Here is a 27,492-nt window from a genome sequence, read left to right on the forward strand (position 1 = left end):
TTCATATGGCAAAAGATGATTTACTCGCCCCCAGCGCTCCGCTAATCTATTCCTAAACCAACACGGGGGGTGCATCACGAGTGACTACTAATTATTAATGTCAAGACATGGGGAAAGACTTACTAAGACGTGATGAATTTCAACCCTAAAACTTCATATGATAATAGTTTATACCTTAACTACCGCACTACTCTAAAAGAACAAGCGAATGTTGTCTTCAGCTCCCTATGCAATAGAGATTATATTGTCACATTAATGTTCAACGTCTTAATCCTGATTTGAAAAACTACTTACTCTTTGTGTTGGTGTAAAAGATGAGAGGTAAATGAAGATATCTATAAGTCCAAAGTTGATACATAATACAGACATTTATGGATGAGAAAAAGATTAATTAAATTAAATTAACTCATCAAAATTAAAAGTTCCGTTTGGTTAATTTAAAATTTAATTTTTTAAAAAAACATCGATTATTTTGATTAAATCGATCTTGATTTTAAAATTTTGAATTTGATTTAATTAATTAAATCAAATTTAGTTATATTTGAATAAAAAATAAAATAAAATTCCTAATTTTGTAATTAATGTCTCTCCTCAGCTCCGCTGTCGAGTCCAACAAAAATAGAAAATTAATTATTATTATTTTTGAAAAAAATTCAACTTTTTCTTCTGATTTAAGTTATTAACCGATTGCTAAATGTAATGCCATGTTTTAAAATATAACTCCAAAGAATAGTTTAAAAAATAATCTACAACCGAATTGTTTAAAAATACAATACATATTTCCATTTGTCCTTCATGCCTCAAACCATTCTTTTTGGGGGAAAAAATAAAATAAAATAATATCCTTTTTAATAGAATTGTAATTATATATATTATTATAATAATTAAAATTCAAAACTATTATAATCTATCATAATTAACACTGTACATATAATAATAATTATTATAATATAATATTAATCAATATTAACTTGAATGGAATAAAAAATTCTTTTTCAGAGGGATTATCATAATATAATATTAATCAATATGAAATAAAAATTTCCATTTCAAAGGCAACTTTGTATTGGCACCAGTGTTTTAAATCACGTAGCGTTAGTTCATAGCGTTTTTGTCTTGTCATTGCGTAGCGTAAATAGCGTAGCGTAAATAGCGTAGCGTATAGCGCAAGCTTTTCGTGCACGTCAATGTTTAAATTTTAAAAAAATTTCCATAAGTCGAGCATCTGGATCGATCGCTGGATCGATCCAGATGCCCGACTTCTGAGAATCGCGAAATCGTTTTTGCTCCTTCGAGAAAAAAAAAACGAGAAGGAAAACCTAAACGAAGAAAACGAAAGGAAGGAGAAAAGCTTACCTCCAATCGTTGTCCCTCGCCACCACTCACAGGTCACCGCTCGCCGCTCGCCGATCGCCGCCTGTCGCCTCTGCAATCTGCCCTACCTTCGCCTCTGCCACAGTCACGATTCGACTCACCTTTGCCCTAGCTATTGGTAAACAATTTGTAATTTTAGCGCCCGCTATGGGGCGCTAGGGCATGATAGCGCACGCTATGTGCGCTATCGACGCTTTTGTCCCGAATAGCGTGGGCTATTCGGGACAATCGCGATTCAACGAACACTCTACAGCGTTCGCTGGTCGTAGCGCGCGATAGCGCGCTATGTAGCGCGCTATTCACCGCTATTGAATACACTGATTGCAACCATCAATTATGACAAAAAAAAATGAATACGCTCGTCCCCAACACCCCCGTCAATCCATTCCAAGACCAACACGAATGAGATAAATCACGAACGACTACTAGCCTTTGGAATAGTGACTAGCACATAAGGGAAGTATTTACCTCGATTTTACCGAGATTCAAACCTCAGATCTCATTGTGACAACACCTCATACACTAGCCACTAGACCCATCTGAAGAGACGTATTGACACCAATCAAGACAGATCCATAAGACAAAATATGTAGCGATTGAAGAACATACGACAAGGTGGTGGAGATGAGCAACAAGGATCTCATGAAGCTAGACGAGGAGCAGTTGGCATAGCTCCACGAGAGCTTCCAGTGAAAACTGATATGATGTTCCTTTCATCAAAATCAGTATCGAGACACTCATTTGTTGATTGTTTTTTCCTTAAAAAAACTCAAATTTAAACATTGACAAATTATCAAAGTTGAACAATGAACATCCTCCTAAACTCAAACAACTCTGCAAGAACAAAAGGAAACCAGGATAACTTCCAACTTTCATTGAATACTTGGGAACTTACAGATCCAAATTCACATGTTTACTGCAGTAATAAAATTGAAAGCATCATAAACAAATCAAATTTTGCTTGTCTTTAGTGATTGTTAAGATCCCTGAACAAACCAGCCACTTCAACTGGATTGCAGAACATAAAAACTAATCACCATGCTCAGTAAAATAAGGCAAAATTTTCTATCTCAAATATGAGAAAAACTAGTGATGGACTTCTTCGATGATGGGATACCAAATATAAAGTATGGCATCAGAACCAGTATACCTCTTGTGTCAGCCAACGAATTTGATTCATTTAACATCCACCAGCTCCACCTCGAAGACAAGCCATGAGTTTGCTGGTATTTTTCCAACATTCTTGTCCCCGTATCTGCACATGGAGCGTGCAGAATTAAATTTGAGACACCAAGTGAAGAATAATCATAATCAAGGTTCAGTAACCAGAGTTTCAATCTAGTGTTATGCCAGCTGATGTCCGTGACACTGTGGAGGAGAGGAAGAAGAGGCAGCAATTGCTTACATCGACAAACTAGTGTCATTGCCTACCAAAACTAAGAGGCTAAACTAAAGTTGCCCTCATTTTGGTTGATAAGCAAAATTATTTCCAGACTTTCAAAATCACCAAAAGGTGTATTTTGATGATTTTGAAAGTCCAGAGGGCATTTTAATAAAAGAGGGAACTGGGGGAAGAAATGATTTTTTTTTCTTCAATGGGTTGATGGATTCTGGATTCACGTGGTTAATTGATAATGGGTTGACAGGACTGAATTTATAGGCTATTCATTTGTCAAGATTTTAAGTGGATGGGAGTAACCGTGGCCTCTGTTTCAGATCACTCGTGCTCTTCCATTGCAGCTTGCAAGGGAGAAGTAGAGAGGCAGCAAAGGTATGTATTCCTTGTGCCAATCCTATATTGGCTTCGTTTCAAAAGCAGAATGAGATTTTTCACTCATGCCAACCAAAAAGGGGCCACATTTCAAACCGTGATCACAACACAAACCGAAGATAATACTCACCCCATTGATGGTGGAATGAGGAGTCTTCTTTTGTCCCCAGTTCGCATGCCTACCATTCAAACTCAAATACATTAGTATCTTGCTAAGGCATTTGAAGTAAAGTTGTGAGTTCAGAGTAAGACAACATACCAGCAATGCCTACATCCCATCCCTTGATGACATGTCCAACACCTGCAATTAGGATGTAATATCTCAACCTAGTCATGCATGACATGTACCACAATGTGGATTGGTGATACAAGATTGACTTAAGCTTACCAAGTCGGAATTTAAAAGGTCTTGCACCAACATTTGAGTCGAAAATCGTTCCATTCTTTAACTTGCCAACATAGTTTACAGAAACCTGGAAGTCAAATCATATTTCATGCACTCTCGTGTAAAATAAAATAAGTTCCTCCCATATAATTAAGAGAAACGAACCGTTTTATTTAATTTAATTCTTTTCTTTTATGCTATGCTTGCATCAGGCTGCCCTTTTTATGCTATGCTTATTCATGCAGAATTTAACATTGCCTCTATTAATTTTACTCAAATCATGTGAAGTTCGAATAAAATGATGTATCTCATAAACACAAAAAAAACCGAAGTACTCTCCCAGCAATTCCATCTAAGAAAACAAACCAATGGATTTAGTAAAATAATACAATTGTTTTCTCTCTTTTTTTTTTCACTCTATTCCATTTCCCTTCTATTTCCTCCTTTCCTAGTTAACAAACTGAATTCCTGACATCGAGGGGAAATGGAACAATATGACACAGAAAAGCAAGAATCCTTCTCTCCCTTTAATTCCATCAGAGAAAACAAGCTAAATGAAGTGTAAAAAATAACATATATTTTTTCGTTCTGTTTTCACTTAAGTTGTCTCATTTCCTTTCTCTTTCCTTCTCTCCAAGTAAACACCACATATAATCAATCAAACAAATATAAAGCAACTTAATGCATAGAACCAAGAAGCAGGAATATAAACATGCATCCCTAGATAGATCATAGATGACAAAAGTACCTTACTACCAGGAGAAGCTTTCTTCCCATCAGGTTGGCCCATAGACAGCTCCTCAATAGTCAAACCATTTGAAAATGTTCTTGTTTTGTGCTGCCCATGTTTATGTTCTTCTGGCACACTGACAGGCTCATTAACGCTTGAATCATTCTCAGGGTTATTACCCTTCTTCGCCTTCTTCTTCTTCTTCTTCTTGGATTTTTGTGAGAGGCTTTTGTCATCATCAGGAACCCTGCACACAAGATAAATAGTTTTTAACTAACAATTACATGATCACATTTCTGTGAAATGACAAATTTATCATAACATTTAAGAAATTTCAAACCCATCAACGGTTAACATTTTAAATTTATTACACCATTTAACATGAACGCCTAAGATTCAAAACATTTCACATCTATCATTTGCCTAAAATCCTTTTATCTACTGTTAAGTTAGTGATACTGCAACAATATAGTGGAATGCCAAATCAACCAAGTTGTTTACAGCATGCCATATCACCATCTTGAGTGAAGAAAAAAATGTTGTGGACAATGCAGACATTAATTTGTAAAATTTTCCCCTGCCACTTAAATTGATGACATGACATAGTTGTTACCCAATCAACAGATGATAAACAAATCATTTGATCTGACGTTCTGCAATTTCAACTCCACAAAAAGCAACTTAAACATGGATGGATGTAATAAGAAGGCAAATTTAAAACTAAAACTTAAATGTTGTAATAGATTTGAATTTTTTTAACATAATCATAGATTTGAAATTTTGTAAAACAATTGCAATAGAATTATTAAATTAATCCCAAAATATGCGATAACAAGACATGATTTTATTTCTCCATTTTGTGCTGAACACTTTTATAACACGGTTTTATATCTTACTCATCATTGACCGCCTCTTCCACAGATTGTTCCCCCTTGGCAATATGAGAACCCAATATAAGCTCTGCAGCATCTTGATTCATTTCTGGTTCCTTCATGGCAATCTCTTCACCAGCTTTTTCATTGGCAATTTCATCTTTAACCTTTTTCTTTCTATTTTTTTTCTTTTTGCCACCACTGCTTCCATCACTGCAACAAAAAAGCATCAATCTCAAAATTAAAAAAAAAAATTAAAAAAATAACCAGTAGGCACATTCAAAAGTCTAACGAGTTAAAGTAGTCGTTGTGCCCCACCTTTCATTAAGTGGCTTGTCAGCTTCAGAGGGACAATTTTGATCTATGCCATTGGCATTTTGAACTGCATTTTCGTCCCCTTTAATCACTTCTGCATCAAGCTTTTTTTCCTTCATGCTCTTCTCTTTCTTCTTTTTCTGCTTCCCATCATTTTGAACGATATGAGTTTCAACATTTTCAGAAAGGTCATGGTTCTGCTCGATGCTCGTTACATCCCTGCTAAAGGATACACACTGTTGTAAACAAAGGAAACAATCAAGAAAATAACTCGAAGCATATTATGAACAAGTCAAACCTTGAAGGATCAGTCTCTTGGCTTATTGCATCAATCTTCCTTTTCCTGTCCTCAGCATTTTTCTTCTTACCTGTTTTCTTATCTTTCAGTTCATTCTTAGTGTCACTTTTCCTTATCGAAAAAGAGATTGGAAAACCATCTTCATCTTCACTTTCAACAACTGCAGTTGCCTTAGACTTGACAGACAATTGGAGCTGAGAATCGTCGTCGTCGTCATTATCAGTATCACTCACTTGCCTCTTTTTCTTTAAACTGTGATGAGTAACATTTCCATTTGTTGCCGTTTCATCATCTACAATCTCCTCAATTACAACTAATTGGATAAAAAGAAAGGTAAAGTAAATAACAATGTGACACAAACATTATTAAATTAGTTAGATATTGAGTAGAAGAGTCATGCAATAACTATTTTATGTTGGATAATGCAAGTTAAAAGAATTGTCCGTGTCACTATTTCGATCCCTTGTTGGAATAATATGATTTTGTTACGTGCCATGACAACACTTAACATGTTTCGGCACAATTCAAAGCATTATTGAACCAAGTCAAATGAGTTTTAACCCTATAACCCCCTTCCACTTAACCTGTTAATACACACACATATGTATATATTATCACTGGAACATGTACCGTAACAAGATATAGAGGGACATCTCCAATTCTAGCATTATTCCTCTTTGTTATTGCCAGTGTTTTGGTTGGTGCTTCTCAACTTCCCCACCTTTCTTTGTCTAATGTTTGATCTCTTACCCAGTGACCAATAAGACGAAACTGATGCACGAATCATGTGAAGAAAATCTTCCTATCTTGGTTCTTCTGAACTATACAAGGTAAAACTCAGTCATTGCCACAAAAACCATGTCAGCATGACTGAAAATGTTATTTTACCAGTGCGACACAATCTTGGTTTCCAGTTGTGCCAACCGATACCAACACTATGAACACATTTACACTATGCAATGATCTCACTACTTGTCTTCTTCACACACGCCTAAAATCTTGGGAAAGCGTGAATCAACCATTATAATAACAAACTTTTTTACCAGCAAACATTGTATGTTTGTTAGCAGTAAGATTGTATTATTTTTCCTACTTCAGGTTCTCCAAATAGTTGATTATTATTTAATCATTATCAAGTCCATTATGCATCACATTTTCCTATAGTATACCATTTAGTATGTTCAAGGCGCTTATTTTTATGCTCACTATTCGAATAATAACCAAATTACTACCGCCAGTAACTTAAATAAAAAGATACTTTCACATCACAATCAAATACATGTGAGATTTATATTCTTGAGATCATTGGCTCACTTGTGTTCCACTCTCTTATGGGTAAGTTAAATTTCTGTTAATTAACCTTTGCACTGTCTCTGTTGTATAACTTTGATATCTTTGGCAATTCACGAAGAAGAAATATCATAAGTATTTCACAGCTACAACGATATCTGTTTCTATTTTCTATAATGTGATATAACATGAACAAGCAAAGAAGAGATGTAACTTTTCTAGATGCTTCTGAAATAACTTGCCAAAAAAAAACATGAACTACCATTGCTTTTATGATGAGGAGACGATGGGAACATTTCAATATCACCATCATCAATAAAGTCAGAATCATACTCATCCTCCTCCGTGTCAAATTCCTCATTGGTCTCGGAATCCTCCTCTCCAATATCTTCACCATATGAATCACTATTTCCAAATAAAGAACAAACCAGAGAAGAAAAAAAAAACAAGTTCAAACAGATTCAACATTGACTACACATTATAAGGATACGTCTCATCTCCACCATAGCAGCCGCCCCGATTAGCGCCAATATAATATCCAGAAAGGTGGACGCTTCTCGGCCCTACAACTGAGAAGACAACCTCAGCCTCCTCCTCAAACTCGAGCTCCAAGCGACAAGCCTCACTTTTATCAGGAATCAAACTGCAAAGCAAAACAGGACTCTTTTTGCCAACATTACACTGCACAACGCTCTTTGTGGTAGCCTTACCATTTCCCAACGTCGCCTACAACAAACGAAAAAGACAGGATTCCTCGATGACCAGAAACAACCGAAACAAGCAAACTCGCACAAGAAGGGGTCTTTAGGAGGTAACAGACCTGGCTGATGCGAAGCCTACCGCGAGCTTCATCGTAGGCGTGAGTGTAAGGATTTCCCGGCTTCACCTCCACCCCTGTGACAACAGAAGCAAATAGACGAGTAAGAGGAAAACGATTAAGGTAGAGAGGTTAGAGGAATACATGGAATAGAAGGAATTCTCACCCCAAAACGCCATCGCGCGATGAGACCTCGAAAGAGTTGGAGTTAGCAATCGCAGTCGTAATCTGACCTCCGACGACTTGGAATGAGGCGGGAGCTGGCACTCCCTCAAAACCCTAGCGACGACGAGTTCGATCGCAGAGGTTTATATATATACACACACAATTGAGAATAAAATGGATTTTTTTTCACAAAAGATTCAAAAATTTCTAACAATTACAAATTTTATTTATTTGATATATAATACTTGGCATACCACAGTATTTTAGAAAAAAAAAAAGAAGCAATTTCCTCCAAAATTTATTTTTTTAAAAAAACAGTCCTCGTAGTTTGAATGATATGAAATCCATTTCATTCCATTCCTTCCTTTTTTATATCTTTTTACAATAAATGTTCAAATCTATATCAAAATTTATAGAATTTTCCAAATTTATTTCATTTCCTTAAAAGCTTTTAGCCCAATTCATAGAAGATCAGAGAGTAGTTTTGGATATCTCACAACTCTAGATCAGGCCAATGTCATTGTTCGACATCTAACAACTTTGAGCACTCGATCGATCGAGCTTAGCCACATACTACAACTTAGGACAATCATTCCCTCAATCGAATGAAGACTTTACTCGAACCACTAGGTAGCCTCCACCAAGATTATTTGTCAGGGATGATGCTCAATTACCAACTAAAAGGATTTAATAAACTGTTCTACCAGCTGGAGTTGGAGTTCAAAAGATAGCCAGATCTTCATGATAATTCCAACCGCTAAGAGTGATTCGCGGAGTGACTCCCGAAGGAACCTCGAAGTCGATAGTCACATTCATTGTTTCGCCTGGAACAAGGGAAAAGTAGTTGTCGGAATAATGGACGGGGAGTATTCTCGTGTCTTCAAATTTCCTTTGAACTTCCCTTGCAGCATGAACTGAGAAATGAAGGAAAAAGGCAATTCCTGAATCTTCGCCGTTTACTTCAACCACGATGGGTGCATTGACTGGCCTCGAGAACCCAAGGGCTCCAGAAAATCTCCTTAGGATGCCGCATTGGTTTTGTTCGGAGGTCATGAACTCAGTTGATGTATCCAAATCGCTAAAACCGTCCTTTTTGTCATCCATTGTCTTGCATATTAGACTTCTAGAGCTTTTTGATAAGTTCTTTAATCTCATATTGACTTTGTAGGTTGGACCTGAAATAAGAACTTCTGAAGTAATCTCAAGTGGTACTCGCTTTTCTCGATATGGCTCCAATAACCTGAAGTCTTTGCCAGGCAGATGTAACCAATAAAAGTTCCGAGATACGATGGCAGAATCCAACACTCTGAAGAGCTTGAGAAGGAGAAAATAAACTGGGCGTGCATTCTTTGAATCTGGATACTTCAGTTTGACAACTTCTACTACTTGCTTGGGCGGTACCACGATTGTTTCGGTAACTTTGTAAAATGGGCATCCTCCCTCCAAGTCCCAGACCGAAACTTCTATCGCCAGATTTGAAAGTTCAGCCGAAGTTGTATTCACAACCTAACACATGAAAGATAGCTCTTGAGAACTTCACGAGATTGAAATTAATGAGGACAAGGTTTGAGCTTGATCTTCGGTACCTCTATGAAATAATTAGCAAGATTAAGCTGGACGTGAATTGGCTCTGCAGCACATCGACAAGCGAAGAAGCCTGCGGTTTGGTCATGAAGATGATCATAAAACTGACCCCGGAGGCCTGTCCAAGGATTTTGAGTCTTCCAAATTAGCACACCCGTGTACTTAGTCCACATGCGAGACGTCCAACCCTCGAGTAGGGCCCTGTATTGGACATAATTGACAAGCTGTGCCTGAAACAAATTGAACAAGGGCATTGCTGAAAACAAACTTCGACAGATATTGACGTAGAGAGAGAGAGAGAGATGATCACCTTGTCACAGAAGTCGTCCAAGTCTTTCGGACACCCATAATCTGCAATCTGATCATGAACTTTCCCTGGCTTTGAATATGGAATGTATTTGTGATAGGCCCATATAGGGTTTGGAATTTCCTCTATGTAACCATCAGAGTTCTTGTTAAATAGCGGTATTAACCATCCTTCTGGTGGCATCGTGGACCTGATTGTAGCTGCTACTGGCATTCCAACAGAACCAACCTCAGGATTGAACCCATAGGTGTAAAAATTATCCTTGAAAAAATTCTCTGGGTATTGTATCTCGTAAGGCCCATCAGTAAAATCACCCTTTCCGTCTGCAAAACCATCCCACATAGATCCTTGTATGTAAACTCGTGTGCCATCAAGATATTGACTTGGGTCCTTCGTATCATCAATCAAATCGTTTGTCGTTGCATCAAACAATGGATGGAGCTTCAGGTCACTTTTTAAAGCTGCATTTATATCTTCTGGAGGAACTTGTTCGTTACCACCGACCCAAAGAGCAAGACTAGCATAGTTCCTAAGGAGTTTGACAGTATCCCTTGCACATAGCATGAAAAGGTCATGGTCCAAAGGTCCATCGGGATTGGATACAGGTACACCTCGCCCATCAACATCTCCTGTTATCCAAAATTCTTGCCAAACCTGTAGAGAAAGAGTTTCTAAGACACATTAGACAAAAATTTTTTAAAAAAAAGCACTATCCCTTGCCAAACAAAAACATCCTACATATCACAAAGAGAGAGGAAAGGCAAGGAATGGTTTTCTTGACAGTCTAAAAAAACCAGAAGAGATGGAAAACAAACCAAGATTTATAACTTTCAGATAGCAGATCATCTTACCAGCAACCCATACTTATCACAATATTCATAGAATTCTGGTCTCTCAGCTATTCCACCACCCCAACATCGAAGCATGTTGAAATTCATATCTGCATGGAACTTAATGTCGGTCATGTATCTCCGATTTGAAAGCCTCAAAAGACCATCCGATAGTATCCAATTTCCTCCACGGATGAAAATTTTTTCTCCATTCACCTTGAACAATCTGTAAAAGAGTACAAGTTCAATGTAGTCCATAATGTTGGAAACAGAGAGTTCAACTATACAACAGATTTTCAAATTCAATTCGTACCTACCACCAGTAGCATCATCTATAGTACTTTCAACTTTCCTGAAGCCAAAACAATGGCTCCATGAATCAGATTCACCAAATCCTTTAACTTCAACTGATATCTCAACGTCATATAATGATTGCTTACCCATGCCGTTTGGCCACCATAGATTAGGCTTGTAGAAGAACATCTGATATATAACAAGTATCAGTGGCTTAATATTGAAAAATCACTGTCCACACTATATAGAAGATATGGCAATTTCAGTGCATAACTACGAAGATAGATGCTTCTAATGCTTGTTGTCTGATTACTCAGTGTGTTAGATACCAAGCTTAGAGGAAGTCTCTAAAACATGCCACAAGATTTTAAGTGTAAATCTTATGAAAATCTAACAAAAAGAAGGTAATTGATTATTCCTATCAATTTTGAAAGGATGTTTGTCTGGATATATCGTTATGGATATTACTATGATACTTGTTTAAACTGATTGATGAGTGAGTAGTATTACTATGTAGTAGTTTACTAAATCAACTAATGATGAAATTAAAACAATAATCTAACATCATATTTTGCTTCTTTTTTTTTAAACCAAAACTGGCCAAGGCCAAGTGTCAATTTATGAAATGATAGTGTAAAGGAGGGAAAAGGATGAAGGCATTAAGCAACTACCTACAATGCAATCAGTGTGTCATACCATGTTAATCGTGTCATATGGTTTGTGTCATTTGGGTTAATATAAACCTATATGAAAGCATAAAACTAATTATATTATTTTAAAATAAATAATTTAAGTATAAGATGAATTAAAATGTCTAAAGAATTATAGAATATAATATATATGACAAAAAAGATTATTGAAGTTTTTCTTACAATTAATTTACATTGTAAAGATGAACTTAATATTATAAAGTCTACGTAGGCAGAGGATGACGCCCTCAAACAATAGAGAAAGAGCCTCTAGAAGGATCTCACAGCTTTGCGCAAAAGAATTGGAGTTGGTCTAGAAAAACAGTGTTTATAAATTGCCAAGTCATCAAAGTGAATAACATTGTCCATGTTACTTAATAAAACTAGCTTACAGCACATACTACATAACTATCATCACAAGTATAAACTGCTTAAAATCAAAGAGCATAGGTAGAAAAGCAGCTAAAAGAATACAAGAATATACACACCGGTGGTATAGTGAACTGGATCAGGGTTTCTGGTGGAACTGACAACTCATAAGATAGAAGATGTTCGACCAGGCAGATGTTCTCCTCTATTTCAATTTTAACCTGGAGAGACAATATGCACTCTGCAAGCCATGAACTTTTGTTTTCTAGTTCAAGAGTAGTGTGCAGATATGCTCTCTTGAAGTTGTCAAAAAAGGTTGAGACCAAATGTGGATCAGAAATCTTCACAGGCTGCCTCAGAAGGAAGAAACGATGAAATATACCACAAAAATATTGGAACCTAACTATGCTGTCACAAATATTCATATACAAACTATAAATTAGTTGGAAATTCAAAAGAATGCCAATAACTTACTAATGCAAAAGAAATGCAGAAAGACATGCATGGAACCACTAACACCATGGCTGCAAGAACTAACATTGGCCATCACTAAATCCAACTATACTCTGATGCTCACTAATGAAGTATAAGATTAAAAGAAAATATAATGTGTGACAGAACATAGGTATAGTATAAAAAATGTAGAAGAAATTCTGGGATAGGTATGAAGTATACTGTAAGACAAAAACCTAATGTGTTTGTAGCAAGACAATAATTTATAGAAAGAAGCATGCTGACTTCACAAAAAAAACATAATAAACCTCACCCCAGTAACTTGAATTGATACTTCATCCCAAATCCCAGTGTTCCTATCTCTGCGTTTAAGTGAAAAATAGATGTAAGCTACCAGAAAATCCAAAATATACAGCTATTGACTACGATAAAAGTATGAAACCAACAAAATTATTGTAGCATGAGCTAAAAAGGTAAGGCGAATAAGCAGCATTAGTGTGAAATTTCCATTTTACAACTCTTAGCCGCATGCATAAAACAAACTTGTTGCAAATTTAGCATTTTCTTGGCTTTTGTAGGATGTTTTGGCTATTTGAGTACTTCTCACCTCACACTTCGGATTCTCTCAGCGCTAAACTCTCTCAAGCGCAACATTAGCCCCCAAACTTAGTTTTGTCACTTGAAGGAAACTGCTGATTTTTTATCTCACAATACATGCGATGTTTTGTGTTTCAAGTAACTACTTGATGGTGATTATCATTACATTACAAAAATATCCAAAGGTGGAATAATAAGTCAAACAGATTTTTTAGCAGCAGCTAGTTTGGGAAAACAATATTAGCCCTTCGCGTGGAGTTATAAATTATAATATTATAGTAACCTTACTCATATTCAATAACAAGTTGTGTCTAACAATATAAAACTGAAGCAACAACACACTTTGGTGAATCTTACCAACACTAGCCGAGCAATGCTAATATTAAAAAGCTTACAAGATCTACATTTTTACTACAAGGCATGTTTTACCATGTGGATGAAGCACAAGTGAACAATTGGTTTTATCAATATATAATATCTGTTATTATTGAAGTCAGAAAAAGACAGAAAATTAAGAGTACTATTTCATTATGTGAACACCACCAGCAGTCCATTGGTCACATGAACAAAACTTTTCATTTGCAATACATGCTACACCTTATCAACTCCTCTTCAATGTGGGTATGTCACAGTTACTCGAATCATTCTTTACCTTACAGCAAACTAAAAAGGTAAAGGTATCTAGTGATTATCAACTCATACATCCTCCAAATAAGTATATATCGAGGTTCGACCTTGTGAGCATAAGTGGTCTTGGGAACTGAAAGGATTTTCCATAAGATGTTTCTAAAAGAGTATTTAATAAACTTAAAAATCAATGGTCCAAATAACGCTTGGAGGCTGGTTGCCAAAGCACTAATAAGTATGGCATATTGGTGGGTACCGGCACACATAGCACATCTGAATGTAATGAAACAGAATAACATTGTAGTCCTGTCATACCTCACAAGCATATTCATGGCCTGGTGAATGTTGTCTACTACAAATAACTTGGGCTTGAGTATTTTTATTCTTAGCCAAAGCCACTCCATATCGGTCAACATTTGTGTTTCAATCTAAAATTTTCATGATTCGTACAACAATAATAATAAATGGTGCCTGACTACTAGAGTCATTTATGTGGATCATTTCCTGCCGTATATATCATTTTATTGTGATACGTTGGATGAACATAACTCATGAATGGATAACAAAACCAAAGGCACAAGTCCATCTTAACATGGCAATCTGCTTACAGACATGGCTTGCTTAAGAATATATCGACAAATATGCACTTACTGTAATTTTGGAGAATTTTGAGTAAATAAGAAAATATATTAACCTACATAGGAAACAATGGAAACCAACACAGTGCTTCCATTTAACAAAAATGTGTAAAATAAGCAGGAGTAGGCATATCTTTCTCAAAGTTAATCAACAAAAATGTTCTATCAATGCGGAGTTGGGAGCAACATCCAATCACCATCACATGTTACTGCAGAAGTAATTCAACATCCAGGGACTGTGATAACAAGTGAGAAACATCCACACTGGACGGAAGGTTAGAGTCGACAAGCACTAGTACAAGTACGTAATGATTTTGCTGAACAATCTGGGTCTCCACTGGGAAAGGAGCCTGCTGTCCATCATCATAAAACAAATACATTGGTAGGCAAGGAGAGTATTGTAAAGAGGGATGATGACTCGATGTGCCCTAAGATAATTGAGAATGCAAAGGTGTTAATCGCTGCAGAAAATCCAATGAACACTCATCATCAAGTTCCGGAATTACCAAAACCGGTGAGTCAAGTTAATGAACAACCGGCTGTGGAGATAGGTGTGGGAGTTGCTTCTCATCAGGTTGTTCAGAAGGGTAAGGAGGCTCTCATAGAGGATAATGATCCACCGCAAGGGGGCCACAGGAAATGGGACGTCCTGTATCAGAGGAGAAGCTACAAAAGACAAAACCAGATTCCTATGGTGCAACAAAATAGGCTATTGGAAAATGTTATTGGCCTCCCTATTCCGGAGGGAACTCAGAAAACATATCTTCAGTTACTTGCAGCAAAGGAAAGGCCCTAGCAACAGAGGTTGAAGTAAGGGAGGACGAGAGACCAAGGGCCGTGGCTGGCTCATTGCGTCGGCCTGATAAACAGCAGAGACTAGAACAAACAGCAGCACCATGTAATACAAATACAGGGCTGCAGCATACGCATACCTCTGGAAGGCTTAAGCCGTTTCAGGCCGCATGAAGATCGGTTCTTGGAACATTCAAGGCCTTAACAAAGGCCTCAAGCAAACGGAGGTGGAGTCCCTCTTTTGCAGTGCGAAGTTATGTATATTGGGTGTGTTGGAGACAAAACTATTGGATGAGGGATATCAAAAGTTGAAGTTACATCAGTTCCAACATCTACAAGTGAAACAACAAGACAACCAAGGGAGTAGGAACCATATACTTCTAATTTCGGATGACTAGAGGGTTGATTTGGAGGAGACGGAGTAACATGAGCAATTCGTTCACTGTCAAGTCCGTTGCAGGATGTCTCGTAAGCTCGTTGCAGTCACGTTTATCTATGGTCAAATTACCGAGGTGGGGAGGAAGGTCTTGTGGGAAAGGCTTCAGCACATTTCTGCAGATAAGGGAATGCCATGGTTGGTCCTTAGGGATTTTAATTCTTACTTAACGGTTGAGGACAAGTGTGGAGGGTTACCAGTCACTCAACATTGCATTGCGGATTTTCAGAATTTTGTGAGCCTTGCTAGATTGGAGGATTTATCGTATACAAGCTACAGATGCGCATGGACAAATGTTAATATATGTAGCAAATTGGATCGAGCGCTTATTAATAGAGAATGGTTAGATGCTGAGTTACAGAGATTCGCAGAATTTACACCTCCTGGGTGTGTTTGGTTTCGATCTTGGGTGAAGGAGTCCGAATTCAGAAGCCATTCAAATTCTTCAATATTTGGACCCAACATGACTCGCTCTCACAACTAGTAGAAATGAAATGGGTGGAATACAAGCAACAATTGGAATGCAGCAACAAACAATATGAGCTCTCACATATCTTAAAGACTTTGAAATCAGATTTGAAGAAGCTAAACGCTGAGCATTATCAACATATATCTGTCTGAGCTGCTGCTGCCCGAGTATGGCTAGAGGAGGCACAAGGCGATGATTTATTGCATGGCTATATCACATATGACTGAGGATTACAAGGAGTTACAGCAAACTGCAGCTCGTCGAAATGTTGCAAAACACTCTTTCTCTATGCAACGTGCAAAGATTGGCTACTTCAAGCAAGTGGACCGAAACTCTACTTTTTTTCATGCTCTGGTAAAGCGTAATAATAAATGTAAAAAGATCATTGCAGTGGAGAAGCCAGATGGGCATTTGGTGAGGTGGTCAACATTTTCACAGAGCACTTCCACCGCCAGCTAGGGGAGATTGTTGACCACACAGTAGATTTTCCTCACTCTTGCATGACATTCGGCCAGAAAATTCTAAATTCCTGGATGGGTATAGCTCTAAATTCTTCAAGCACTCTTGGGACATTGTGGGGTCGGACTTCACTATTGTGGTTATGGAGTTTTCACAAATAGGAGATTACTATGGAGATTGAATCACACTCTGATTGTGCTTGTCCTGAAATCAACCCACACTAGCATGGTGACAGATTATAGACCGATCTCTTGCTGTACAATATTCTGCAAGGTCATCTCTAAGATATTGGTTTCGAGATTGTCCGAGGTAGTAGAAGGGATAATCAATTTCTAGCAACTTTTGTTCATGGATGTCTCATTACAGATAATACCCACCTGGCACAGGAGCTCTGTCGGAGATATCACAGGAAGCACATCTCTCTTAGATGCATTATGAAGGTTGACCTTCAAAAGGCCTTTGACTTAGTTCATTGGGAGTTTCTACGTGAGGCGCTTATTGATTTACAATTTCTTACAAAGTTTATATCTTGGATAGTGGTGTGTAACCACTACATTTTCTCTAGCCATTAATTGGGTCTTTTGGATTCTTCAAAGGGGCAAGAGAACTACGACAGGGGGCCCTCTCTCTGCTTATTTGATATTCGGCAGTAGACACAGCAGTACACGGACAGTTCAGATTTCATATTTCATCCTTGGTGTGGTCATCACAGATTGGTGCACTTGGCGTACGCGATGACTTATTATTATTCAGTCGGGGGATAAGGCATTAGTAGGGGCATTATCTTCTTGTTTGCAAATGTCTGGGGTAACTGCAGGACTTAGCTGGAGTGGATGACTCAACGCGCATGTAGCTGCTTTCTCTTACGGGCTTCGAAGAGGGGACTATGCCCATTTGATATTTGGGAATACCAGAGCATCTACGGATATCGGATTATAGCCCACTCCTTAACTCTCTAGTAATGTTGGCCAAAGAAGACACTTTCTTATGCGGGAAAGGCACAACTCATCACCTCGGTGTTACAAGGAGGGGAATGCTTTTGGCTCTCTATACTTCCTATCCCCTTGATATTATTGGTCGCATTTATAACATTTGCAGGTCTTTTATGTGGGCATCCAAACACCCCTAGTGTCTTGGGCGAATATGTGTCGGCCCAAAGAAGGAGGAGGATTAGGGTTCCGCGACATAAAAACTTGGAACCTTGCCTTACTAGCTAAGGTACTTTGGCGGATATAGGCAAAAGAGGATGCTCTTTGGATCAAATGGGTGCATCATACATATTTGAGGCGAGCGAACGTATGGACTTGGGAGGCGGTGCACTCGGATTCCTCGCTGATCAAGCGGTTGTTGCAGATCCGTGACCTCATCCTTACGGCTATTGGGTCGCCGTGAGGTGCTATTCAGAAGTTGGCAGATTGGTTTGAACAGGGCGGAGTCGGATCCAAGACTTATGACTTCTTTAGGCATCTTAGTCCTAAGAAGCCCCGAGTAACGACAATATGGAAGCCCTACATCCAGCCTAACCATGCAATTACACTTTGGATGTTGGCTCAGAGGCGACTTCCCACCAGAGACAAACTAGATTACCTGCAGGATCGGTGTTGTGTCTTTTGTAGGCGGAAGATGGTGTCACAGGAGCACTTGTTCTTTGAGTGCCCTTATATAGCGATTTTATGGCGGAGGGTCAAAGAGTGGCTACATATGGAGTAGGAGATGTCTACCTATCGGCCGATGTTGCGAGTCTTTGGGCATGTCTTCAAAGGAGACCGTTATCTTGACTAAAGCCAGACACCTTGCGATGTCGGTTTTGATACACTTTGTATGGAGATCTAAAAACAGTTGCGTCTTTGATGAGGGGCAGTTGGAGAGTGAGAAATTTTTTAGAAATGTACAAATTCATGTTTATTAGACTTTAGGAGTGTTTTCTGATATAACATCAATATTGGATGTGAATATCATTGAAATTGTACAAAATTTCAGTTTGCAATGCCAATCAACACAGAAAGATTAAAGAATTAATAACAAAAATGATAGCATCTACCTTATTGGAGTCATCCAATCCCAGCCTTGAACATATTGAGCAGCAACATCTTTTCCAATCTGATACAAGGAACATGCTTGTCCACTTGTCAGCAAAGGCAGTTGTATATCCTTCTAAATTCTTATCTTTTCAAAACTTAACTAAATTCAGGTAATCTGAGACAGCATGTATCTATTTTGGGTGGTTAGCCCGTCCATGTAAATTAAACCACGGTAATGGAGCAATTCAGAACATTAAATCAATAAATGCAACTAAGTTAACACAAATAAAAGCACTTGATTTGATTTAGCAAGTTACATTTAGGAATAAAATCATAGTTAGATTGTGTTTTCCAAATCACTAAACCAATAAACTCTTCCATATACTAAATTTCAATTCATTTAAATTTGAGGAAGAAAAATTCACAACTTTGTTTACAAGACCCCATCTATGCATCTATAGAGAGTATAGGCATAGTGTACCATAAGCAAGGATTGAAATCTCGTACCGAGCCGATCAAAACGGGAGAAACATTTCACTCCGTCTACCGACCGGCACTAGACCCAGCGGAAGCGGCAGAGGCGTCACATGACCCCCACGCCTGCGGCAAAGGGGTCGACCCCAACGGTTGCGTCGGAGCAATCACACGTCCTTGCGGCCACGCCAGAGCGGCCGAGCCGCACGACCCCACAGCCGCACCAAAGCAATCGTGCAACCCCAACGACCGCGCCCCCATGGTCGTGGCGAGCCCACGCGTTGGGTTTTTAATTACAACTGAGTTTTTTTTAACTAAAACTGAACTTAGTTTGATTATTTGAATCAATTCCTAACTATGATAGGGATAATCCAAAGAAGTTTAATTAAATCCTAATAATATTATCTAATTAATTATATATTTTATTTATTTTAATTCTAAAAACATATAATAAATTTTTTTATTTATTTATCTCCTAGCTATGTTATTATTTTTTAAAAGATTTAAACAATCCCTAACTTAAATAAATAGCCAAATATATTTCTTAAAATCCTAATCAACTTATCTCATTAAAACATATAAAAATTTATTGAAAATTCTATAAAACTCTAATAAAATTCTAATAAAATTTTATATATCCCTAAAACCCTCCACAGAGGCCGGCCTCAGTGTCGCGATGCCCTCCGCGGGTCATCGCAATCATAATTTTTTTTAGTTTTTTTGGTTTAGTTTATTTTTTTATTTTTTAAATGTGTTTTTTTATAAATAAACTATTCTTAATAATAGTTATAAAATAGTAAAAAATTATTTCAAAATTTTAAAATAATTTAAAAATTAATAAAAATTTTATAAAATAATTTAATATTTTTAATATACATTAAAAATTGAATATAAATTTAAAATAATCTAACATTTTTCTAAATTATAATTCATAAATATTTCAAATAATTTTTTTAAAATTAAATATTTACAAATACATTCAAAAAAATAATTGATGTCTTTCAAATAATTTATTATCTTTCAGTCTTTCAAATAATTTTATAATTTTAAATTTAGGTTTAAATTTTGAGAATTATTTCTTTTTAAAATAATTTTTATAAAAATTTAATAGGCATTATTCTATAAGAAAATATTGAACTATAAATTCAATGTCTCAAAATATAAAACATATCTAATAATCAAATATTAATAAAAATAATATTTATTTATATTTAAAATTTAAAAAAAAAACTAAAATTATATCGGCACCGCATGATATGATACCGAAACAATATCGTTCCGGTCCGGGACTGAAACCGTTGAGATTTTAAACCTTGACCATAAGAAGAACTTGTACGAAACTAGTCCAACAAATAGTAACATAAAGTAGTCTAACACTCCTTGAGCTGGAGTATAACCATCAACCATGTCTAGCTTGTTAATAGCATAATCAAATGAGAAAATGTTATAGGCTTAGTGAAGTTATCGTTTTGTTGCTTGCCCAAACCAAAAGAAACAGAAACAACCATGTAGCATAAATGCAAACCTAAATTCAACTATATTATGTGAGAGCAAAATGATATCCTCAGAATGAGCAAAACCAAATTGATTTTACAAAGAATGTTAGAAACAAAGTTTAAAATCTAGACCCGTGTCCAGGGTTAGGTCAGGTCTTGGACTAGAACAATACAGTTACAATATAATAGTGTGGTGTGCCGATATAGTTTCAGTATTTTTTAACATTTTAAATATATATATTGATTTTATTAATATTTGAATATTAAATATGCTTTATATTTTTATATTTGAAATGTTGAATTTATATTTCAATATTTTATCATACGATAATACCTATTAAATTTTTATAAAAATTATTTTAAAAAATAAATAATTCTCAAAATTCAAAACTAAATTTTAAATTATAAAATCATTTGAAAGGTTAAAAATAATTATAAAATTATTTAAAAATCTTAAATTATTTTTTAATGTTTTTGTAAATTTTTAATTTTAAAATATTTATTTGAAATGTTTAACAATTATATTTTTTTTAAAATTTTAGATTATTTTAAATTTATATTTAATTTTTAAATTTTAAAATTATTTTAGAAAATATTTATTAAATTTTAAAAATATTTAAAAATTTTGAAATAATTTTTAATTTTTTATAACTATTATTAATAATAGTTTATTTATAAAAAATTAACTAAACCAAAAAATCATGGTTGCGATTGACCTTTGCAGAGGTCATCACGGCACCGTAGCCCTGTGGAGGGTTCTAAGAATATATAAAATTTTATTAGAATTTTAAATAAATTTGTATATGTTTTAATGGGATAATTCGATTAGGATTTTAAGAAATATATTTGGCTATTTATTTAAGTAAAGGATTAATTGGGTCCATTAAAAAAAATAATAACATCGCTAGGAGATAAATAAATAAATAGTTTATTTTATATTTTAGAATTAAAATAAATAAAATATATATTTAATTAGATAATTTTATTAGGATTTAATTAAGCCTTGTTGGATTATCCTTATCATACTTAAGAATTGATTGAGATAATTAAACTAAGTTTAGTTTTAATTAAAAACCCGACAACACGACCTCAGTACGGCCGCAGTGGTTGGGGGTCGCGCGACCCCTCCGCCGTAGCCGCGGGGGTCGCACGACCCCTCCGGTGCTGCCACAATGGCGGTGCGACCCCTCTGCAGCAGCAGCAAGGTCACACGACGCCTCCGTCGCGACAACGGGGGTCACACGACGCCTCCGCAGTTACTGACCCGGTGTCAAGTCATGCCAGTCGATGGGCATTACAAAATATTTCGCCCATTTCGACCGGCTAAGCACGAGATTTCAATCCTTGCTTGAAACAACAAATTTAAAAAGAAAATACAATTAGCCAAATATAAATTAAATCGTATTATTTTTTACTATGAAGGGAATTAAATAAAAAGATACTTAAGGAAATGCTCAGACCTCATGATCTCCACCTTGTCCACCCTCAGGAGGTATGCTACCAGGATGATCAGGAGGATGAAGGAGAACAGCAAGCATATTTATTCCATTCTGGTGAAGTATATCAGTAATATCCAGTGAATGCCTTCGGAACATCCCTTTGGAAAGATTCTTTTTGTGACCATTCAAATAGACATCCGCTGAATAATTAATTGCTCGGAAGTTGAGATGTACATGTTGATTTGCTGTCTATATTAGGAAAGATACAAAAATTACTGAGATTGCAAAGCTAACTGAAAGGAAATGAAAAATCAAAATCAATTACACAACATTTTCATCAAAATGATTATATTACTTATTTAATGGATGACGTATAAGAATTACACCACAAGGACGTGTAGACATTATCAGATTAAAAAGAAGACTGTTAGAATTTTTAGTTAATAAACGAGTGTGTGGTAATTGTGAGAATGGTAGACATCGTTGAGTGCATTGACATCTTCAAGTTGTGTTTCTCCCAACTATTTAAAGTCAGGTAAACACCTCTGAGTGTCCTTTCCGTAATGCACAATCTACTGATCCACTTGATTTAGTCAATTCCAGTATTTGGGCCCTAGTCTGATTCTTGCTTTTTTACCTCGAGTTCCTTTTCCATAATCAACAATCTACTTGTCCACTTGATTTAGTCAACTCCACTATCTGGGGACCTAGTTGGATTCTTGCTCAGTTTGCTTCTCATTATTTTCTTATTTTAATTGATGACTGCAGTCATATTATATGGTTTTTCTTGCTAAGATCTCAGTCAAAATACTCAAATGTAACTTTGTATTTCAAACTTCTTGTCAATATATAAAAAAAAGTTCAATTATGCAGTGCAATTTTATTGAATATGAGATGCCCTCAAATAACCATTCTAGTATTTCAGTAAGTTATGTAACAAGATGGGTATACTTGATATCTACAAATTTTGGTTTTTCATGAAGTGAGCAAATCCAAGCAGCTACTTAATTCCCCAAAAACTGGTTTTCCAAGAGCAAATGAATCATATTGAAAATTAATTGTCATTAGAGATGCTGTGATGATTAAACAAATCTCCATTCCTTTACTAGTTCTAGATCAACTTGTTGATTTCTTAACTGACATCATGTTGTACCATTTTCTACTTTGAATTCCAAGCTAAACGGTAGGAATGGTTGATTACCATGTTCTAACTTGACAGGGGGGTTTGTGATAATATTGTTCATACAACAACAACCAAGTCTTTTCCCACTAGGTAGGGTCAGCTGTGTGATAATATTGTTCATATAACAATAATATTCCTTGTTTTTTTTTCTTTCATGAATTATGTAGCGTAAGAATATCTAATATCTATACACTGCACAACAGAATCTCTTATTGGTCAAACAGTACTTCCTCCACATCAACTGTCCATAAAGTATTTATGAATTTCTCTGTTTACATCTTGGTTATGTCATCTATGTTTAGAGAAAACTGTTGTTTGCTATCATTAAGAAGTACATCCAGTACTGATAGTGCACCAAAGTGTCAGCAATGAGGAGATATAACAGGTTACCACATCAATCATCCTTCATCTGCCAACTTTAATCAGAAAGGCTAAGCTAGATAGAAATATGTGATGAAAAAGAATATTTCATTCAAAGAAGGATTATTTAAAACCAACTTCACACTGAATACTCTATATGGTTGCGGCAAAAACAAAATTAAATGAAGGATGAAAAGAATGTTACCATGTTATACTCAAAGGTCGTGAAAAACCAAAATGTATAGTATTCCCTCCCTGAATCTGCAATATCTATTATTGCTTCATTGTTTTGCCCATAGAAAGGATCTGGCACCAAGTTGTTCTTCAGCAAAGTTGTCAAAACTCTGTCCGAGAGAAGAATAATATAAAAACTAAAATTGTTTCAAGATGTCAAAAAAGGGTATCTAGGTTCACTGTTAGAATGCACATGAATTTTCAACCAAGCAATCATGAGTTGTAATAAAGCAATTGCATCAGTTTATCCTATAGGAACCATTAATTTTCAGATTTGTTTTGCAAACATATCAAAATACTATATATACATGGGCTAGTTCATCATGACATAAAACATAAAAAAACTTACTGCCACTCATTCTTGTACATGGATCACATGGACAAATAGTAAGAATTGTGTTGTGGTGTTCTAAATGGTGAGTCATATGGCATCTGGTGAAGCATCCACTTAGTTTCCACCCCTACATTTTTTCCGATGCATGGATCTTACTGTCATAATGGGCCCTCACCTTGCATAACTACATGCCACTACCTATGGTTCTATACCATATGAAACATAAAAAGGCATGATATGGGGCCTAAGATGTAGCACAGCGGTTGAACAATTCTCACCCGGTAAAGGTATTCTGGGCAAAAGAAAATAAAACTAAAAAATGGATTAAATAAATGGGATCATAATCCCTTTTTATAGACTAGCCATCACGAACACGCATTGCATATGTAATATAATGCATAAATACGAGTAAATTAGTGTCTTAGACCCATAAATTGGACTTGGTAAGGGTGCGCCAAGCCCATGCAGTAGTGAAACACAAGGGCGACACTCGAAAACCCTAGCAGCAAGCTACTGTAATGGACTCTCCCTCATAAAAAATTAATTTAATTTGTACATCAGATATTAAATTGATAAGAACAGATACTACACTTGATCTTAGACAAAGGCCGAGAAAGGTAGACTTTCTAACATCGCCGGCTCAAGGTATTTATAGAAGCTTCTCTACTCGTAGTGTTGTCAATTCTAAGATGTGACACAAAAAACCATGGCAGTGCATATCTTTTATATAAAAAACAACCAAAGGAAATTACTAATAAGCCTTAAAATTATTTTTAGTGTGGAAAGAAAAAAGGACATTAACATAATTTCATTTTGGGTTTTACCAAAATTAGTTATTAAAGGGTCTAAATTCTTAATTAAATAGTAAGATTAATATCATGACTTATTCTTCATAAAATAATCCGTCAACTTATCCAAGTAAAAGATTTAATTGACTTTCTCTATAACAATGCATCCTTAAAGGTCCCACTTATTTATAAAATATAAACCTAAACAATTCTCCAATGAATTAGAAAATTAACAGCTTAAAAACTTAGAACAATTTTAAATAGAATTAAAGGGGTTTATTAAAGGGGTCTTGCTCTAAAACCAAATTGTAACACACACCATGTACTTGACATCAATGAAATATAGACCATTTTAACCGATAGTCCATACTATCATCCCTACAATCTATCGCATGGTGATATTGACTCCAAAGTAGCTTAGCTTCCCTCAACTGTGAGCATACCAAATTTGGAGTTCTTATGAAGAATCGAACCAATTCATTATACGTGTATGCATATACATAATCCGGTTCAAGCAATGTCACGCTCATAACCCAATCCCACATTTCTAACTCATTGCGTTTCTATTTGTTCTTGCACCCTGTATCCTAGAATCTTACAATGAGTCATAACTTCTTTGAGTAATTTGCTTGGCAATACCCCCTGCTTTCACAAATCAGGCAGTTACAAATCAAATCAACATTCTAGATAGGCAATTGTGGATAGATTTTTAAGAGGCGCATTTCTTCCACGTGGCAAAAATTAATAATCCGTAGCACAAAGCCAAATTAAGTATACCGCATCAAATGGAGATGTTAATTTCTACAGTTTTTCTGGAAAATCCTATGATAATTTTTCAACACCCATGGTTAAGTTTCCATTTGCTTTTCATCCATGCAAACATGATTGAATTGAGGCCATTGGACCTAGTTTAGGAAATTTAGTTACTTAGTTTGTGAAAATACATGAACTTGGAAGTCTAATTTACTAATTGAAAATTCACTAAAGCACTCACTTCTCCAATTTCCTAAGAATTTTACAGATGTTGCATTTATTACTGTTAGTTTCTTAAATTTCGGTTAAACTGGGATAGCAAAGCACATTCCAAACACAATCTGGCTATCCAGTTCCACATTGAGTAGCACACATAAATGAGACTGCCAATATATGTTAGGATTGAAGATATCAGGACTTGAATGGGCACTAGCCATAGGGAAATCATTCCAACAAACCGCATTCTTAATAAACATTGACGCAACAAAGATGTCATTTGATACCTAAGTCCGGACTCGATACTAGGGACAACTAAATTACTAAAAACAAACCGCATTCTTGAGCAACAGGTGGCGCAACAAATATACTTTTGTTACCCAATTCCAAGGATTCAAGAAGCCAGAACACGAATGAGGCCTAGGGATTTTGCAACTACTCCAACAAACAGCATCCTTGAGCAACATTGGCTTATCAAAGATGTTTTTTTTCGTCTCCGGATTCCGTCGAAAGTTCCTTACCAAGCATGAAGAATAGAAGGGCGGCGACTTACGTGCCGGGAACTACGGCCTCCATCCACGGCGCGCTGGGGCCGGCGGGAGGGAGGGTCGTCGTCAGCTGCACGCCTGTCGCGGATACTTCCGTGGATCTCGCCGCGAGCCACCACGAGTCGAGCTTCGTCTTCCCCATCTGAACTCGCGCCGTTTTCGATTCTCCTCGCCCCATCTCGCTGTCGAGAATCGAGATCGCTACTGCAGAGAAAGACAATCACTGCGACTACTCTATCATTCTTTCAGAAATAGAATGCACTCCGCCCCTTAACATTTTAATAATTCCAAACCGCTCCCTAAGATTTTAACTCTCTACAAAATCAAAAACTGTAAAATGCAAAAATAAATTAATTAATTAAAATTATTATCCAAATTATGAGAACAACCACAGATTTCTCTGAAGATATAAATTTATTCTGAATATAAATAAATAAATAGCCTAATCATGGCCCATAACCGAGCCGGACGACCAAGCCGTCCGCTGTGGATTGCATTTACTTGGACCGGAATCGCGCTCCCGCCATGGGTGGGTCCCGCTTTAGCAAAGGGCCGAAATCTGATCAGGTGCAGGGAGGCAAACAAACAAATAGCTGTCAGGTCACAATCGCTGCGACACGTTGCCTACTGTGTCGTGCCAAGCGCCAACCACCAGAAAAACGAAATCCATGGCGGTGGTCTATCTTCGGCGGTAAACAGCGGATCAGGAATCTGGGTGGGGACCTCGAATACGTGGGCGGACCACACCGGAAGCCAACTAAACTCTATTACCATCGTGAGCAAATTCCATTTCTAGATTTTTTTTTCAGCGGGATCCCTTTATTTTTATTATTCATCTCAAAGGCACCCTGTACCGTTGGCACAGTTGGTATTTACACTTCAATCAATTTTTTAGTCAATTGTCACTGCAGATATCTCCCCTATGTTTAGAAAATATCAAAACTACGTCTCACACTATTTGTCAATCTTAAAAATTAATTAAAATTATTCTAATATGACTAAATTTACCTCAATCCTCGAAAAACTATTTCAGTCGAAATTATTCCTAACACTGATTATTGCTCCGATAATAATTAAAACTCTCT

At 36.4% G+C, this 27,492-nt stretch overlaps 2 protein-coding genes and 1 pseudogene across 2 annotated transcripts; all 3 read right to left on the reverse strand.

The window, feature by feature from the left end:
* Positions 1 to 2,225: 2,225 nt before the first annotated feature.
* Positions 2,226 to 8,152, reverse strand: LOC121988713 (peptidyl-prolyl cis-trans isomerase FKBP53-like). Its single transcript, XM_042542278.1, has 12 exons — positions 8,019 to 8,152; positions 7,856 to 7,929; positions 7,526 to 7,761; positions 7,298 to 7,440; positions 5,746 to 6,058; positions 5,451 to 5,666; positions 5,157 to 5,345; positions 4,279 to 4,507; positions 3,534 to 3,618; positions 3,405 to 3,446; positions 3,276 to 3,324; positions 2,226 to 2,629 (listed from the first exon to the last, which is right to left on the reverse strand). The coding sequence occupies exons 1-12, from the start codon at positions 8,029 to 8,031 to the stop codon at positions 2,551 to 2,553; spliced, it is 1,668 nt and encodes a 555-aa protein (XP_042398212.1). The 5' UTR covers positions 8,032 to 8,152; the 3' UTR covers positions 2,226 to 2,550.
* A 274-nt stretch (positions 8,153 to 8,426) lies between these two features.
* On the reverse strand, positions 8,427 to 26,643 carry LOC121988714 (mannosylglycoprotein endo-beta-mannosidase-like). The gene is made up of 11 exons (XM_042542279.1): positions 26,413 to 26,643; positions 23,740 to 23,878; positions 22,013 to 22,240; positions 18,603 to 18,661; positions 12,857 to 12,905; positions 12,210 to 12,440; positions 11,052 to 11,221; positions 10,760 to 10,964; positions 9,912 to 10,562; positions 9,604 to 9,831; positions 8,427 to 9,523 (listed from the first exon to the last, which is right to left on the reverse strand). The coding sequence occupies exons 1-11, from the start codon at positions 26,583 to 26,585 to the stop codon at positions 8,738 to 8,740; spliced, it is 2,919 nt and encodes a 972-aa protein (XP_042398213.1). The 5' UTR covers positions 26,586 to 26,643; the 3' UTR covers positions 8,427 to 8,737.
* On the reverse strand, positions 24,547 to 24,723 carry LOC121993441 (annotated as a pseudogene).
* Positions 26,644 to 27,492: the final 849 nt, after the last annotated feature.

Source organism: Zingiber officinale, chromosome 6B (genome assembly GCF_018446385.1).
Source record: "Zingiber officinale cultivar Zhangliang chromosome 6B, Zo_v1.1, whole genome shotgun sequence".
NCBI classification, from domain to species: domain Eukaryota; kingdom Viridiplantae; phylum Streptophyta; class Magnoliopsida; order Zingiberales; family Zingiberaceae; genus Zingiber; species Zingiber officinale.

Bases quoted from the DNA above. Each gene is read 5' to 3' on its own strand.
- LOC121988713 (XM_042542278.1), bottom strand. The intron at 7,441-7,525 runs GTATCCTTATAA...ATTTGGAAATAG, and splicing joins TGCTATGGTGGAGATGAGAC to TGATTCATATGGTGAAGATA. The intron at 3,619-4,278 runs GTACTTTTGTCA...TTTGACTTCCAG, and splicing joins AAGCTTCTCCTGGTAGTAAG to GTTTCTGTAAACTATGTTGG.
- LOC121988714 (XM_042542279.1), bottom strand. From the start codon at position 26,585: ATGGGGCGAGGAGAATCGAAAACGGCGCGAGTTCAGATGGGGAAGACG. The intron at 23,879-26,412 runs GTAAGTCGCCGC...TCTCTCGGACAG, and splicing joins GAGGCCGTAGTTCCCGGCAC to AGTTTTGACAACTTTGCTGA. The intron at 18,662-22,012 runs GTCTGAGCATTT...TCCTTGTATCAG, and splicing joins GACAAGGTGGAGATCATGAG to ATTGGAAAAGATGTTGCTGC.